The sequence below is a fragment of the Oryzias latipes genome, chromosome 5 (assembly GCF_053564925.1).
Source record: "Oryzias latipes strain Hd-rR chromosome 5, Olatipes_Hd-rR_3.1".
Lineage (NCBI taxonomy): Eukaryota > Metazoa > Chordata > Actinopteri > Beloniformes > Adrianichthyidae > Oryzias > Oryzias latipes.
Window position 1 is genome coordinate 14,080,631 of NC_136241.1, and position 18,978 is coordinate 14,099,608.

General features: G+C 38.2%; 1 protein-coding gene across 1 annotated transcript; it reads right to left on the reverse strand.

Annotated features, from left to right (window-relative positions):
* Nucleotides 1–17,358: 17,358 nt before the first annotated feature.
* LOC144992271 (uncharacterized) lies at nucleotides 17,359–18,978 on the reverse strand. Its single transcript, XM_078947922.1, has one exon. It carries the CDS (start codon nucleotides 18,804–18,806, stop codon nucleotides 18,339–18,341), a length of 468 nt encoding a protein of 155 aa, XP_078804048.1. The 5' UTR covers nucleotides 18,807–18,978; the 3' UTR covers nucleotides 17,359–18,338.

Genomic DNA, 18,978 nt, shown 5'->3' on the forward strand with positions numbered 1-18,978 from the left:
GGACACATTGGGACAGTATGTGTGTTAAAAAAACAAATCTCGAAAAAACTGCCTCTTGACTTTCTTTAATATGTCGGGCTATTTCGAGAGCAGACAATGGATGCTATTTTGTCAGATGGAGTTGAGACTGGAGTGTGTGGGCTGTGAGCGAATGACAAAATAAAAAGCACTTGTTTTCAAAATGTCCATCCATTTCAAAACCTAAGTAAAACACAGTGCAATGCTAGTTCTGTCAAAAAAAAAATGCTGTCAAGAGAAGGTATGTACGTCATAGCTTGAGCAGACTACAGATGGCAAACGAGGGAAATGTCATCATAAGGCCGGTACCGTTTCATCTCCCCTTGCTTTCACATCAGACACAGTAGCACACAATTTCAGCAAAATGCTGCTTTGTCAGAGTAACTGCAAAACCTCTACAGAAATGAGTGAGTTGACACTTTTTTTTTCTTGTTTTTGAAATAAAACAGTCAATAATTGTACTGATATATCTATAGAGATGCTAAAACAAATCAATGACAATTCTAGGTGAGTAAACACTGCCAAAAAAAGGGCATCCAAAAAAAAACTTTTACCTTTTTAGAATGAACAATCATATAGAGAACCTCCATATTAACAATGTTTGAATAGGCCATCTTATTTTTTTTTACCCTATTTGCCAATTCTCACAAGGATGGCACAAGGAGTTATTAGGAATTTGAACTCCAAGTCTTCCATGTTTTTCTTTTTGGAACAAAATATATTTGGAAGATATAACAGGAATATGAAGTTCATTTACCTTTTTTAGATTAATAATTTTTTTAGGAAACAAACACAGGATGGTTGAAACCTTAGCCAAAATGAAAAATGTAAAAAAGTTAATTTAAAAGTGGATATGGTCATCTTAAAATTTTAAACCTCTAGTTATGGGGTATTCCTAGGTCAACTGCAGGGGCTTCCCAGCTGCTACCATTGATTCTTAAACAGACAAGTACTTAAACCATATTACTACAGAGTGCGTCTGATGATTATGGAGCATAGAAATTGATTAATTGGAGCCACGAAACAGTTAAAACACATGAACACAATAGGCTACTAATTATACATAGTAACATAATTTATTGGTCTGTTGTGTAAGAAAATAAGTTAAGTAATGACAGTAGAACTGTTTTATTTTATTCTAGAAAAGAGCTACAAATAGATTTTAAAGCCTGGCTTCTTGTATGCATGAGAAAGTATCTGGTGCACACTAGAGACCAACTGGCTTGCACAAAAAAACAAGTGGTCAGTTGTGCGCAGGAGACCTTTTCAGAGTAAGTTGCCTAAAAAAGGACAATTACATGAGCTCGTTGAATTTTATTTTACCTTTGAACTTGCCTACAAAGTTGTTCCAGCTTTGTTCTCCCAGTGTTCCCGTTATGTCATCTCTGACGTCAAGTGGTTTGTTTTGGCGCAGGAATACAGCAGCTTTAATCAGCTACTGCAATCCGCATGAGTTTCTTGCTTGTGTGCATTAGAAATTAATACTAATTTTTTTACTTCTATGCCCTTTTAAAGGCTCTGTGGTTATTAACGCCCTTATCAGTATTTTGTGACTGCTAATTGGTATCTCAATTGTATAATTTAATTATTTTGCGGACACATACTAGTATTTAATTTGTGCGATTTGGCAAATTTGTGGCCACTAATTAGTATTTTGTTTGTATGATTTATTTATTTGCTGGCTACAATATTTATTTTTTATACCCTATCTTCAGACAGGGTTTTAACATAAAAATAAGACTTTAGAAATCTGTTCAGTAAGGTAGAGTTCATTGATACAACATTATTTACATTTAAATATTTATTTTAATCCCAAAAAATTGGGATCAGTGTTAGAATGATGATGTGCTTAAAGCAACAGCCAAATGTTATCAACTGATTTTATGTAGAAAAGAAGTGTTTTGTTGAGAAAATTCACAAGACATTAAAAAACAAAGTTAGTTTGAAAGTCTTATTGCTTCTTTGATCAAACTTTGATCCAATTTTTAAAGGTTCAACAAACAAGACCAACAATCAGAACCCCTTGTGTGATGTTTCACACATTCTTCCTAACTTTACAGGTTTTGACTTCCTTTTCCTCTCAAAAATAAAAATTTGGCCTTTTGTTTGATACTTGTTGCCATGAATTATTTAGGATTTATAGTGTTGGAAAAAAAATCACAAAACACCTGCTGGATCACTTAACTACCCATGGGTACATGGGTCAGAGGGTGATGTTCTTACATCCTAGCACACCTTGACATCCAAGGGCTTGAACAAAGTTGCTGTTTGTATATTTTAGCGTCTTATCTCTACTTTTGAAAGACACAATGTGGCTCAGGTAGCTAGGTTGCTGTCTTTGCTGCAACGAGGAGCTTTCTTGTGTTACTTTAGGCAGCTACAAAGTGAATGCAACCTATATTCTATCAAAAGCTGGCATGTAAGAAACAAAAGCTGCTGTTCTCCATAAACACAAAGCTTTTTTCTTTGTTTTTTTGTGCCGCAGACCAAGCTGAAGTTATAATTCCCAACAAGAAAATAATACATCTTTTTATCATCAAATAATTTTTTCAGAATCGTCTATAAGTTAGCAAAACCGGAATCCCGGAGCTTTTATACTTTCCTCAAAATGTAGGTTTTAATGTCACGGTGGTTCCAAAATCAGCTTTGAAAAGGTACAAATGTGTGTGTACCACAGTTTACGTGCAAGATGACCCAACACTCATCTGTGAACAGGACAGTAGACCATTGCTGCATTGACCACTGCAAATGTTCACAGCAGTGCCTTAGTGTTAGTGGAGTCACATGCAGTGGTCCTCCGACATTCAAGTCAATGGGGTGCAGTCAGTTGTTTATCTAGTTTATCTGGTTTGTCTAGCAACCCTAGTACCCCTCACATCTGGTATATGGGCCAGCAGCTGTGTGGTATTTGCTAAACCCTGTCTGAGTGATTGGGACTTCAGGCACTGGTCATTGTTGTTGGAAGTCACTCCTGCTCAACCATTAAGTAATGCTGTGTGTTGATGGCCGTTTGAATGATGAACTTGGAATAACTTACTGGCATAATCAGATGGTGGTGGGAGTATAGGAAAAACAGTGGTTTTTTTTGCAAAATTGCAATCAAAAATCAAAAAAACATCAAAAATCTTACCTTGATGTTTACTTGCATATTCTTCTGGCATTTTTGCTATACAAGGCTTTACTAGTGGCATCCATGGCCTTCACATATAAGGCCTTGTATTTGTGAAAGTGAAACAAGATAAAAAAAAATAAAAAAGATTAGTTAATTTTTTAAAAGAGCAAGAAAGAAAAAAATAAAGCATGAAAAATAGCCAAAAGTCAGAAAAAGGCATTTTGCCTCTAAACAACACTATGCCACAAGGGCACTAAAATGACATACATGCCTGAATTCATTTGTATGTGTGATTGCTTTTAGTGCTTTTTGTTTGTTTGATTTTCAGAGCTCATCTTTCTGTAACTTAGGGATAAAGCTGCAGGTGGGTCTGTAATATAGTGGATATCAGACATCTGGCATTTCGCTGTTTGAATGCCACTACATTCTGGTTATGGCTCATCTTCCTGTCAGTCATAATCATCCTGTGATAATGCTTTTTACACAAGCCGATGCAGACTATCACCTGCACACTATGGCTTACCCTGACGTGTTGCCTGTGCCTCATGTCTGATAAACTATGGTCGTAACTGTCTGATTACATTTTCTTCCTCCTCTTTAGAAGACTACTTTTAGAAAGATGATAACAAGAAGGCAGTTTTAATCAGCTATGTTGTGCTGCAGGGGCATCCTAAAACAACGGTAAAGAGCCACTATTTCATGTTAACTAGAATGTCAATGTAGAATTGTATTTAAAAAATAGATTTAGTTCTTACTAGGTAAATGAAATCCTACTGTTTGTTAGACGGTCAAAGTTTCCATTTTATGTTGTCATGGATAGGCAGGTATATATTCAGAGTAAATACTGACTTAAGATGATGTATTGCATGTGAAAATATATGCAGTATGAGTGATAAAAATGAAAACTAAAACAACAAATGTAATTTCTCAGTCAAATAGTACTTGACTCGTAATTTCCTCCTGTGTTTTCTGATGAAGTTGAACCTAATGGTGCTTATCTTATCTACAGGAGAAGTAATTGAGGTCAGGTACTGTAGTGCAGTCAACATTTCCACTTCAGAATGAGTCTTCTCTCTTTCCGTTCAAACATTCTGAAAAGCGGAAAAAAAAGGAAGAGCAATTTATCTTGCATTTGCACAAGGGTTAAATGTTTAGGCTTTGGGGACGTAACAATTATTTCAGATTGAATGATCTCGTGCATTTTCTCCGTTCTCCACCAACCGGATTGAGAGTGCAAGTTGAGTTTGCTTTGATACTTTGAATATCAAGAAGGAAATGACAGGAAAAGGGGATTTTATATGTTTAAATCCAATCAATTTGTAGATCAAAAGAGACACGCCTCTTGCCTTTCAAATCAAAACAGAACAAAGTTCCTTAACGTTTCCTTAATATTATTTGTATTTCATGCATCACAGGGTATTTTATGTTCCCTACCACCATCACACACCTTATCAGAAACTATTTAATGACCTCATTTGCATATGTGCATACTGTATTGATCCCTTGGTACACAGTCAGCAGATTCTGAATCCCCATCATTAACTTTGATGTAGTAACATGACGCTTTTAAAGACAATCCTGTGACAAGATAGCAAGCAGTTTTTAATTCATCTATATCTTATACCTTAGTCATATGTTCCCTTATGAGAGTTGACCTGTGCTGCAGGTTTTTGGGTTGTTTGGGCCAATAGAGGGTCGTAGACAGGAGGGGCTGCATCTTAAAGTACCACTCCAATCATCTTCTGATCTGATGCAAAGTGTTCCCAGCCGTTTTTAACCAAAATTAAAAAAAAAAAAAAAAAAAATTGTTGTTTTCTAGGACATACAGTAGTTTCTGCAGAGCGGCAACTAAGCTTTTCAAATGGCATTTCTTTGTCAGCTTCTAATTCACACCAATTTCAACATAGAAATACTCAGAAATGCAATTTTAATCTCAATTTTTGTACACGTCTTCCATCATGAGAAAAACACTATAAAAACAAGTAAGAAAAAAAAGAAATGAGAAGTGAGCAGGAATTGGGGAGACCCACACTATAGCTGGGTCTTCCCAGCGTTGCGTGGGGAGTCTGTCTCACAACTGTTAGTTAGTTTACATTGTCTCTGTTGCATGTGTGGTCCGTCCCTCATCCCCCCTTTAGCAAACAGGCCCCCATGCCTTCTGGTTCATCAATGAACGTTCTATTTTTTTAGGTCAACGCAGGACGGACCAGTGGAAATCAGCATTTACTTACATGTTGTTTCAGTTTTCCTCATGAATTGTTGCACCCAGCATGCTTGTAAAAAAATGTGTCTGAACATTTTTTCCCTACGTGCTGAGTGAAATATTCAGTCCACAATTTTGAAATTTCCAGCAGACCACCTGCATGACCTCTGCAGAGTTACCCACTTTTTCCCAGTCTGACTCCACCCCCAGTTGTGATTAACAATGTGTAGTATATTACACATAAAACTACAAACTAGTCTTACACCAAATAGTTATCTCTATCAGTGCATAATACCGGACCTGTCCACTAGTGGTGTTGAATTCCCAAGTTTCCCATGGCATCCATCCCTGATGACTACAGAAGTTTTTTTTTCCTTTCTTTTCCACCCATAATCCTTTTTATAAGTTAAGGAGTCACGCTCTCCACAAAGATACAGAAAATCAAATTAATCACTGCTCTAAGAGAATTACAGTTTATGACTAAGCCAACAGAGGTGAACCATGTCTGTAATTGCCACATTATACTGAAGCAGGACTTGTTGGAAGTGAAATGTAAAAACTGCCTTGCCATCATTTTCTCTCTCATATGTGTAATTTTATGCAAATGGTCAGAAACCCTTGAAAAAGAGGTAATGGCTCAGACTGTATAATGACTTTTTATGCCACATTTCAGAAACACGAGGTGGCTACTGCCTTTAGGGGATTGAACAGCAGGAGCTGAAACTATTCCAAAATATGAAATCCTTGCTTTTACGATGTTTATGATAAAGTAGTTAAAGGTTTGACCATTTGAAATTCATTGTTTTCACTCTATGATATGCATGCTTTAGAATGAGTTTCCTTTGAAATGAGGCTCTAAAAAGTGTCTTACCTGCTGGCAACATTTCGTTTAGTCAATTTGGAGAATCGAGAAGAAACTGATGAGGAAGTTAGTCTGAAAGACAGAAATCTTACAAACTTTGTGGCAGTGCAAGGGAACTTGAAATTATGGGATTCTTTTTCAGAAAATTTTGCTTCTAAACAATATTCCTTGATTGATGAAGATCATAGCTTGTGTCTGTGTAGACTTCCTAGACTCAAGATTGAAGCCGCGGTTCTACTTATTGGTATAAAGAGTGGACATGCTGTGGGGATTAAACGAGGTCTGTGCAGTCCCGCAGAAAGCATCTCTTAGCAGAGTGGATTTGAGCATTGCTTGACCTACTTTGGAGATCTTACACTGGCAATGTATGTAGCAGGACAGATGCAACTCAAAAGAAAATCATAAAAAAAGTGTATTGTATTGGCCTGGCCTGGACACACTCTGTAGTTGTGACTGACTTTGTCCTTATACACGGTGATAAAAACAATATATACATCTTTTATACAGTAAATTGTACAACCAGATTTATTTTTAAATTGACATTTAAAATATCAATTTGTGAAGTCAGAAAAAGAGATGCTTATCTTTATTCTAATTATTTTCAGTTTTCAATTGTGATTATGCAGTTTTTAGGCAAAAAAAAACAAAAAAACAGTGGTTTTCTAGGGCATAGTGTCTGCAGAGCAGCAGGTTTCAGTTTCGGCTGCACGATGGCGCAGTGGTTAGCGCTCTTGCCTCGCAGCAAGAAGGCCCCCAGTTCAAGTCCCAGCTGGGGGACCTGAAACAGAACATCAATGGGGGACCTTTTTGTGTGGAGCTTGCATGTTCTCCCCGTGCATGCGTGGGTTCTCTCCGGGATCTCCGGCTTCCTCCCACCGTCCAAAAACATGCTTCATAAGTTAATTGGCAACTCTAAATTGAGAGTGAATGGATGTGTGATTGTGGACATTCTACCCTCTATGCCTTCGACCGTAAGTAGCCGGGATAAGCTCCAGCAGCCCCGTGACCCCAGAAGGGATAAAACGGAGTAGAAAATGAATGAATGAATTTTCAGTTGCACTAGCAGAAAATTATTTTTTGGGAAACTAAAGCAGAAAGCTAACATTTACTAACACATATACAAAATATCTGGGCTTCATCCACTCTCAAGTCACATTCAGTTAAATGTAAACTTTGGTTTAGCTCTTTGTCTCCTTGTATCATCTTGTTGACCTTTGTATTTTGTCATACTACATCTTAAAGTCGCACTTTGATAATCTTTTAAACTATTGTAAAAGTGTTCCCAGTATTTTTTTAAATTGTGATTATGCAGTCTTTAGGCAAAGAAACAGTGGTTTTCTAGGGCATAGTGTCTGCAGAGCGGCAGGAGATAATCAGAAATTCACCTTTGAGTTGTGGGTGGAACTGTTGTTGGCAAAGCCCGCCCCCATTTACAATCGTTGCCGTTGAGCTATCCAGCAGAACAATTTTAACCCAAATTCCATCTCAGACAAGAAAACCAAAGATGTACATTAATCTAGAAGTCTACAAGAGGATGCATCAGAAAGGAGCAGAGCAGGAAGCCCAGCGTATTTTTTTACATCTTTCAAACTGCATTTTTTTCTGTCTGGTCCTGATTCACAATGATTTGAATAAACAAAAAATCAGAAATGCAATTTTTAGCTTAATTTTCTTTATGTCTTCCATCCGTCTTCCAAAAGCCAAGTTCCATGGTTGGGTCGCCAAGGCACCCGCCATCGACCATCACCCAAACCACATTTCACCAGCACCTTTTGAGCTCTTCTGCAGATTTTGGGCCCACAAGAGAGTGAACCACGTTACCTCTTGAGGCTACACCCAACATGGGTCCATGGGAAGAGCCTGGCCACCAGGCACTCGCCTGCAAGCCGCATTCTGTAACCCCAGCATGGGGCCCCAGTGATGCCAATCTGGACGATGTAACAAGGTTTTGCTTGGGATTCTAAGGGATTCTGATCCCTTAGAGATATGATGAGAAGCTGAGTCACCCAAAGGGAGCTTAGGGTGGATCGAGAGGAGCCAGAGGACATGACTCTGGCATCTGGTCCTTGGGGAGGTGTACCAAGCATGGGCAGATACTGTGGGGAAGACCCAGATCATGCTGGAAAGTCTAAATTTATTGGCTGTCCTGGAAACGCTTCAAGGTCAGGGAAGTCTGAGAGGCGAGGGATGTCTGGGCATCCTTGCTTAGACTGCTGCCCCTCGACCTGGTCTGGAATGAGTGGAAGAAAATGGATGGATGATGTATTCCAGCATGAGAAAGAGGCCACATACATGTTTAAAAAAAAAAAAAAAAAAAAAACAGAACAATTTCAATTACAGTGGGTTTTAAACACCTGTGCTGAAATTCTAATTAAGGCCAACAGCAAATATGCATTTTTAGCAGGAAAAAAACAAACAAAAAGCAAGGATTGTTGACTCTTGTCTTAAATTCTTATGAATCACAGTGAAACTTGATTAATCTGCATAAAAATTCATACCTGAAGCCGTTTGGTCAGTGGCATTCATTAAAAAAAAGTCTCCGTCACTTTACTTTTCCATGTCAGGCTGTCATGTGGTGGTGCACCTGTGAATGACTGATCACCAGCTGAGGTGCACCGAGGAGAGGGTGCCATCAAAACACATCTTTCTGGGGAAAAAGGTTAAAGTCATGCATGCCAATCATAGCTCCCAGTGACCTAGTGTCAAATCAAAGAGCAACAATACTGTAGTGCATTCAACCTACAGGGACCTTTTGCCACAGCATCAGGAAGAGGAATTTTTTTCTTTTTCTTTTGCTCCTTCAAATTATTATGTGTCTTGGCAGCCAAAGCTAGTGACAAAAATGTCAAATCTTGCAAAGGTTCGTGTTACTTGCAACAGAATAACACTTTTATCAAATTAAGCTTTTATGGGCTGCATCTTTATATCAAAGGGAAGCCCTTTCCCTCCCCCATTCATTCTGCTTTTAACAGCTCACATACTGACTTCTGCAATGCGTTTTATACACAGTCCTCACTCCATCCCCTGCTGTTGGTGCAACGTTTAGCTGTTCATCCTTAAAAAGTTCATCCAGATTCAACTGCATCACCCTAGCTCCGTATTCTCCACTGACTCCCAGGTCTCCCCCTGTCTTGATTTCAAAATGTTAGTGTTTGTTTTCTACAGCTCCTAATGGCAGTGCTCCACTTTAATTGTCAGAACTTTCATCTTTCCAGCGCCCCTGCAGAGCCCTCTGGTCATCAGCTCTGATGCTGTTGGACGTCTCCAGGTCCTGACACTGATAGTGTGGCAACCATTCATTTACTGTTGCAGCTCCAAAACTCTAAGATTAGTTATCAAGCTCCAATCATTCGAACCAGAGTCAGCCTGTTTAAGTTTTTGGAAAAAGTATTTTTTTTTGCCTTTAAGAGCTCTGAATCACCGTGAGTCTTTGGGATGAGAAAATGCTTGAATATCTTATTTTTCCTGGTTTGTGAAAGACCCAGTTCAATGAAAACTGTGTTTTAGTTGTTTTTAACTTGTTTTTGTGGCATTTTCTTTTGATGCAAGACATATATAAAGACAATTAAATTAAAATTGCATTTCTAAATATTTCTTTATTCAAATCCTTGTGAATCAGGAGCAGATAAAAAAAAACATTGGTAAATATGCTGGTCAGGCCACAAGCTCCCTGCTTTGCAATGGGAAGGGAAAAGGGGGACAGTGTTGCTCAGCTTCATTGGCCCCACCCCCAACTTCTTTTCTACTGAAGTACTGCAATTCTGCAGAAACTATGTCCCAGAAAACAATACAGGTTTTTGTATTTTGTCTAAAATTAGCATAATATGAATTAAAAGACCACTGGAAATGCTTTTACAATAAATAAATAAATGATCGGTGTGTCAATGTGTAATTTTTATTTAATTACACATTTTGGTCTTTTTTGGGTTGTTTTCAGTATAATTTTCCAAAAATGTGTTTTATGAGTGACGCTAAAAACCTTCAAATTTTATTTGTCATATGCTTGAATTGCACTACAATGCAGCAGTGAAAGGTTTTCTTGTGGCACTCCAAGAACTAATCTATCTAAATAATGTACTTAATAAATACATAAAACACAACATTTTACACATTTACAAAGCATCAAAGCAGCAAGGAACATGGTACACTGGCAGCCATTTTTACCAGCGCCATTAAAAAAAAAAGTGTAAAAGCATAAACGTGTGGCAAGAAGCCATGAGACCTCATATCAGTTCCTGCTTGACAGCCAAACAAACAAACAAACAAATGATAATTACAATTACTCTATTGTATTTGGTAGCAGTATATTTCTTGCTGAAACTGTTCTTGGAACACTGACCATGTCTTGTGTTCTTGTTTTTGCATCTTCCCTTTGGTTCCAATTTCTGCCCTCATGCATTAAGTTTTATTTTATTTTAGCATTATTTTTTTAAAACAGAGGGACATTGAATAAAGCAGTGAGAAAGACTTTGTTAACAGTGCAAGCCGGTGCAACATTTTCTTTTGTTGTCAATATAATTTCTTTTTCCAACCCCTCTGCAGAGGAAACAGCAACAAAGACAATTGAAATGTGGCTCTTAACAATTAATAAACCAATTACCTTAAGAGGAGGCTTTAGGTTGTTGGCACTTGGCACCAATGAGTAAACTACTTTTCATAGCACTTAGAGACACAACAGCAGGAAGTTAAGGTCAGGACTCTTTTAGGGTGACACTGTGTTTTTTTTTTTTTGTGTTTTTTTTCCGTTTCTTTGGTTTTTCATTTTGGCTATGTTTTAGTTTTTGGGTTAAGTTTTTTTTAGTGTTTTTTTTTTCTTTCTCTTTTTCCGTGCCCCTTAAACACAATTAGACTTTAAAGACAGATTACAACAGCTTTTCTATTAAATGCCGTCAGTGTATTTTGAGACCATGCTTTCTGTTGACAGTGCTTGGTTTTAGCAACGGTTACATGCATGTGACACACATTCAATAATGTGCTAAACATGCATTCATAAATGCGCATTTAGCCCAAGGTGTTCACATTGGACAAGCAGGGAAGGATTCCTTCTTTTTTTTTTCTTTTGTGCAAATCGCAATCATTAATTTTGCCTCCATGATCAGTTTCCTAATGGTTGGCACTTCCGTAAATTAAAGAGGACGCCATCTGTACCTCACTACCAAATCTGAGTCTCTGATTGGTCAAAGTTCGACCTGTTTTAACTTTCATCGCTTGTACAAAAGCCCCACGTTTTGTACGTAGAGCCCAAAAATGGTTGTAGAAACTTACATAAGTGCTTTGAATGCTGAAGTCTGAAATGCCTGCTTATGCTTATTTACATAGACTTTTCATTGGAAGTGGCGACTTGAACGGGCATTGCTAATGGCATTGTGAACGTGCTTAAAGTGCTTGGTCTTCCTAAGAAGGTAGTAAGGCTCTGTACAAGTATATGCCAATTACCATTTTCTAAACTAGTTGATCCTAATCGCTGTGCAGAGTGATAAGTAAATGTAAAAAGATCAAAAGTAAATTACATTAGTTTACATAGACTTTTTGTGGCCACTCAAACGCGTTATGCCGAAGCCGGGGTGTAAAAGCAGCTTTTTATAGATGTTTTGGTGCAATAATTGTTCATTTTGTCAAGTTGCTTTCAATTTAGAGATTATATGATAAATAGAAACATTTAAAGATTTTTTAATCAGCTAAATTTATAAGCAGTCTCTGTTCTTGCAGGGAAATGCATATTGACCCACTCTTGGCACTATACCCTGAAACCATGAACCAAAATTAGTCATCAGGGTAAGAGATCTACTGCTTTTGCTCGATTAGTGTTTCCATTGTTTTCATGAGGACAATACAGTAGTTTTTCTTATAAGATACAAAGCAAACTTAAAAAGCTAAAAGCTAAAAGATTTTTGTAAAGGTTGTGTCCCACACCCACTATGTACATGTTGTGCATATTGCATGGATCATATTTGGTCATACATGAATAAACAAGGAAAAAGTGAGAAAAGTTATGGTCTGTATGTGAAATTTTCACAAATGTATCCTGAATGAACCATGTTAAAACCACTGAAGAAATGACAGTTGAAGCGACCCCGCCCACAAATCAGGCTTAATTTGCTTTATACATGTGGATGTCATTGGTGAAAGCAACCACCAATTTTAATTGCATCCCCTCTGGGGCTTCTGCTAGTTGCCGGTGTCAGACTTCCCAGTCAGGCGGTCAGTTTCTGCCGCTTCCTCCGGTTTGTCCTCGGTGGGGGTGGCGGGCAGGTTGCCTGGGTGTACAGTGCAGGCTGGCCATGGGTGGTCCCGGCTTGCCTCTGGGGGTGGGTGGGGGCTAAGGACTCCTGGATGGTGGGGTGCCTCTCATCTGGGCGCCGGCATAGGTCTTGTGTGGTCGAGGCATTGGATCTGGGCCTGGAGCACCTTGGGGTGGGGTGGGACAAGACACACGGAAGAAGTATGAATAAATCATACAAAGAACACAGAAATCAACGTAGAACATGAACAGAACATAGAACCCTGTGTGATTATCGCACTTCAGTGGTAATTTTACCATGATTTGTGCACTGTATACGCAATAAAAATGTTACACATTGGTTGTACATGTGTGAAAAGTCCATTAGACCTATGTGGACATGTGTGAAACGGTCGTGGAAAGAAAATTGCTGATGCATTTCGCAAAAAAGTGCACAATAATTGCATTTAAACTACATAAGATATGTGTAAACTACGTAAATCACAACCGACCAAAAATGATGAACAGCTCAAAACTGAATTCATGTAAAGACCCGACAGCCGAAGCCTTTGACGGACATCTGTGCACATCAACGAAAAACAGATGCAAGAAACACCTATGAATTACGTATATTGCGCATGTATCACGAAAGTCCGTAATTTTATGGAAATTTTATTTTATGGAAAATGTAATGTACACAGTGGATGTGTGGCACAAGTTTAAGGGGGCAAAGGTGGGCCATAAACTACCACGGGTTGACCATAACCACACAAATCTTATCGTTTGGGAATTCATTAAAATCTATACATAAAGCCCATCTGAACAATTAGAAATGTGAAATGACAAACAATTGCTGCATGTCTTCATTTCTTTTCCTTTTGCCAACAGCTTCGAAAAAAATTCTGCAAGCGTGGGTGTAAAAATCTGTTTCAGAGCAAAAATACTTTCCAATCTTCACACAATCATTGAACGTAGACATTGTAAGTCTAAAATAACAAAACAAGCTTTTATAAAAGTATTATTTGTCATTACGGTACAGCCACTGTGTTGCTGTGCGCTCAAAAAGGTTTTCACACCTGAAAAAAAAAGTCTGCCTAATTTTAATCTAATTAAGTGATCAACTCAATACTGACCTGAGATTATTTAATTCTTAGAATAACTGCTGTTGTCTCAAAGTTGAGTCTTGGCATCTGTTCTTGAAATATTCTTCCTTTAAAACATTTGGCTACTCATCCAAGTGGCTTAATCAGTAATTGAACCATATGCTAATTGTCAAGGGGCACTGGGTTACATCTTTCAGATGTTTGATGTGACCCAACCGATGACCAGCCTTCTGTGAACTCTGGCAGCCCTCTCTAGGTATGCCGTAACCCTTGTGCTATCCTAGGCACTTTAACATTGGGAGTTGGGTCATCTAGACTCACTAGACAGTGCTCTGAACCTTTTTTCTTCAATGATTTGTGATCTTCACTGGTGTCCATGGATTATATGAAGTCTTTCCACCTTTATCCACCTTTGTCATGGTAGGAAGAACACGTCAATGGAAGGGAGAGGTCATAGGACAGGTTAAATCCCCAAATTTGTCTCACACAATTTACAATGGCATCTTTGGTCTGAACCAGACTGCTTAGCTCGATTTGGTATGCACCAAAGCTGGTGTACCCAGTTTGGCTGTTGACAGAGCTGAGCTGTGGTGCAGATCAAACCAACAGACCCGTCTCTGCATTAGACACGATACACTTTAATGCACGCACAACGATGGCATATTCCATTTTCATGATGTACCTTTTTCATTTTGTGTAAGGTGGTCACACAAGTCTCATAGGAGCCTGAAGACATATCTGCACTTCCCTTAAGATGCAGTCACTTTTTTCTACAACCCTCCACGAGCCCGGACCACCTAAAACCCTACAGCACCCGTAATTTGCCAGATAACTCTGGTGTGATACATTTACAACATGATTACCTGCGGACTATTCAAAAACCAGATTGAAAGTAAACTAAAGAGAGTAAGAGAGGCCTTCTCCATGGATTTGGGATACACAAAACAGAAAAATATCTGGAAAATGCCTCACGGGTAAAAGTGGCGTAGTGGGGAGCCCAATGCATTTATCAATATGGCAGCTGAAGGGCCAGAGAGACTAGCCAACTTTTCTGTTTGATGCTTATTCTGAGCACTGCCACCCTACAATACTGTGACGTTTCAGGTGAGTTGGTTTCACTTAATAACACAACAAAGTTCTAGAGATTTCAGGAAAACTTTCAGATGGTGAATTTAAATAAGTTTTGGTCTGCTTTTGTTTATTGGTTACTTTACAAGCACGTCGATTTGTTTCATTTGCACAACCAATTGGCCCAGAGTGAAAACCTCATGAATTCTGTACTTATGTTTAATTTATTTTGATGAGAGACATTTTTAGACAGCATGTTTCCCGTGCTTTCTTAATGCATATTCTATTATGTTGCAACTTGAATTTAAAAAGTTAATTAATTAGGTTACCTTGATGAGCTTATCTCTTTCTACACTCCAGCCCGGTTTCTCAGATCAGCTGATCAACTTCTCCTTGAGGTAATCTAAAAAGAAGTGTAGGGATAAACTCAAAAGACTAATTTTTATAGTCAAGTATTTGGTCACACATGAGATTTTGGTCTGTTATTTTACATTTTAAGTTTTTATTGTGTTTTATATGACTTTTTACCTGGAAGTTTTTACGTTTTTGTTCACTTTATTAAATTTGTTTTTAACCGTTTTCACAATGGTTAGCTTTAATGACCGGCACTTTGTTCCATTTTTAATAAGATGATGATGATAACAACCATTTAGAAAATACAAATGTTGGTCAACTTCATCTCGTTATTTAAAAATAAAAAGAACAAAAAATAACCACATCATTTTTTAGTTTAAAATTCTTGTTCACAAGTTCCAAAGAATAGCTGCAATTTTCTGCTGATCCAGTATGACCAATATGTGTCCCTGATATAGAAAAAGCTAACCCCATCCACACGACTAATGTAAGGTTGTAGTAGAATATTGCTCTTTTTTCCATTTGTAAGCTACGACTGCCGCTGTGAAATTGTGTTATGAACACCAAATACTAATATTTCATCCTCCTGCTTTTTTAAGCTCTGGCTGACAGACACTGGAATGCTATAAACTGCTCCTGCATAACAAAGGAACCCTCCCGTTTGTGCACTCATACACCATGTAATGTAAAGCTTTGCTAACATTATTTGACTTAAGAAACTCTCTTTTGGAAATAACTAGATTCTACCCTCAATATAATGTCTCTTAGGGCGCAAAGAAAGATTAATGTGGCAAATATGAAAAACTATTTTTAGGTCTCCTGCTGCTTAGAACTGATTCAGACTGGTTGCTGCCCTACTAGTGAAGCAGCTTTAATTCTTTAGTCCACATCAGCCACTACATACATTTTGAAATTTTGGCCTTTTTATGATACATGCGTGACATTTGTAATTCATAATTGTTTATTGCATTTGTCAATCATCGAAGTGCACAGATGTCCATCGGGGGTTTCAGCCAACGGGTCCTTACGTGAATTCAGTTTTGAGCTGTTCAGAATTTTGGGTCTGTTAAAAATTACGCGTATTTTCTTTTATTTTTTTAAAAAAAAAAATTAAAAAAATAAAAATAAAAAAAATAAAAAATTACGCGCATTTTATACATAATTATAATGTCAATCTTATGCAATTGTGCATGATTTCTGCAATACGCAAATGTGTGGCTTTCCACGACCGTTCCACGTATGATTAACAGTCTTTTCACACATGTACTACTAATATATAACTTTTATTACGCTTAAACGGCGCATATATCACATTGAAATTATGTAGTTGACGCACAAATCACTAATGAATTGCATGTGGATAGCGAAATAATCACGCATGTTCTACATTCTTTGCATGGTTTTGTCGTACGTCTTCCGTGGTTTTTATGTGATTCATTCATAATACATCTGTAAACATTTCACAGACCACAGCTTTTCTCACTTTTTCCACATATATTTACGTATGACCAGTTTTCCTCCATGCAATATGTGCAAAATGTACATAGTGGTTGTGTGCCACAAGGAGCAGGACTGCCGGTTTCATGTGCAATCATGGACAGTACTTGTTGATTTATGTTCAGATTAATTTTTTCAGAAGCATCTTGAAAAGATTTATTTTACCTTTTAAGCTCTTCCAGGTGAAGAATGGATGTATAGATCAGCTCTGAGACCAAATCTGAGGATAATTTTAACTCACAGGTTTTCTTTGAAGAAGATCCCATTGCCTGTGAAGAGATAAGATCAAATCAGCAAAGATTATCAAGCTGTGGTACTTTGCAACAGCTTCTGGGGGATTGTGATCTAGCTGTGGGCTACAGGAGTCTCGGTGATATGAGAATCTTTGCTACTCAGACGATGAAGAAAATGAACAGATGGATCAGAGCTGATAGGCCTCAAAATTTGGTCAAATGGATCACAGACAAAAAGAGACAAAAGACATTTCTCCATGTGATTTGCTTAAATTATTTGTTGATTTGGATTTTAATGGTTTGTTGTAAAAAGGGTGTTAACCATGTGCTGAAGCTGATTTGTTCACCATATGAAGGCTTGTGTGTTAAAAAGAACTGATTTAAAAGAACATGCTTTTTATGTTTATTGCAAAACCATTAATAAAATTATTGATCTGCGCCTGTGTCTTGCTCACAAATAAGTAATGATCAAATTCCTAAAATGGTTCACAATTAAAAAGGCGTTAAAGTGAATTTGATCAGAAAAACAAAGCATTAATTTGCAAGTTTACAGATGAATCATTTTTTAAAAGCCTCACTGCAGGAAGGAGACTTTCACAGATCTTTCCTCGCCTATTAGGCTCTAAAATGGACACTTCAGTTTGTTACTTATAATATTTTGTTTTCAGTTATTATCTCACATTTTTTTTATTATTATTATATTTAGTTGTTTGAGCTATTAAAACAAACTCCTTCATCGTAAGATCAGCCAAAATTCGATCTTCCTGCAGTTGTCAGCCAATCAGAGGCTTATAATCCCGGTTAAACTCATAAAGAACCCTTTTGGTCTCAGAATCCATGTTTATTATACCACTTAGCACTTTTCTCAACAAACATGCCCCGTGCAGTGAGCTGGGCATATATATACAGTGAGGTCAATAAGTATTTTAATTTGATTATTTAGCAAGTTCTCCCAATTAGAAAACATGGAGGATCTAAAATGTTCATCATAGGTGCATTTCCACAGTGAGAGACAGAATCTGAAGAAAAATTCAGAAATCACATTGTACAATTTTTTAAAACAATTTATTTGTATATTACTGTGACAAATAAGTATTTGATCACTTGAGTTAAACAACCTTAATATTTGGTACAGAAGCCTTTGTTAACAATGACAGAGGTCAAACGGTTCCTGTAGTTCTTCACTAGGTTTCTACACACTGCAGCAGGGATTTTGGCCCACTCCTCCATACAGATCTTCTCTAGATCTGTCATGGTTCGGGGCTGTCGCTGAGCAACATGGAGTTTCAGCTCCCTCCAAAGATATGCTATTGGATTTAGGTCTGGAGACTGGCTAGGCCACTTCATTACCTTGATATGCTTCTTACGGAGCCACTCCTTGGTTTTCTTGGCTGTGTGCTTGGGGTCATTGTAATGCTGAAAGACCCAGCCACGACCCATCTTCAACGCTCTGACTGAGGTAAGGAGGTTTTTGCCCAATATCTCACAATACAGAGCCCCGTTCATCCTCTCCTTAATACAGTGCAGTCGTCCTGTCCCCTGTGTAGAAAAACACCCCCAGAGCATGATGCTTCCACCCCCGTGCTTCACTGTAGGTATGGTGTTCTTGGGATGATGCTCCTCCTTCTTTCTCCTCCAAACACGCCGAATGGAGTTCAGACCAAAAAGTTATATTTTGGTCTCATCTGACCACAAGACTTTCTCCCATGACTCCTCTGGATCATCAAGATGGTCATTGGCAAACTTCAGACGGGCCTTGGCATGGGCTGACTTCAGCGGGGGAACCTTCTGTGCGATACATGAGTTTAAACCATGACGTTTTAATGTGTTACTTATAGTGGCCTTGGAAACGGTGGTCCCAGCTCTCTTCAGCTCATTGACCAGCTCCTCCCGTGTAGTCCTGGGCTGATTCTTCACCTTCCTTAGCATCATTGATACCCCACGAGGTGAGAGCTTGCGAGGGGCCCCACTCCGAGGGACATTGACAGTCATCATTAGCCTCTTCCATTTTCTGACAATTGCTCCAACAGTTGTTTTTTTCTCACCAAGCTGCTTGGCCCCGTAGCCACTTCCAGCTTTGTGAAGGTCTACAATTTTGTCTCTTGTGTCTTTTGACAGCTCTTTGGTTTTGCCCATGTTGGTAGTTAGACTTCTGACTGATTGTGGGGTGCACAGGTGCCTTTATAAAAGCTAACGACCTCAAACAGGTGCCACTAATTTAGAATCATGAGCAGAGTGGAGTTGGACTATTTAAAAGCAGAACAGCAGGTCTTTGCTGGTCAGAAAATCTATTTGATAATCAAGTGAT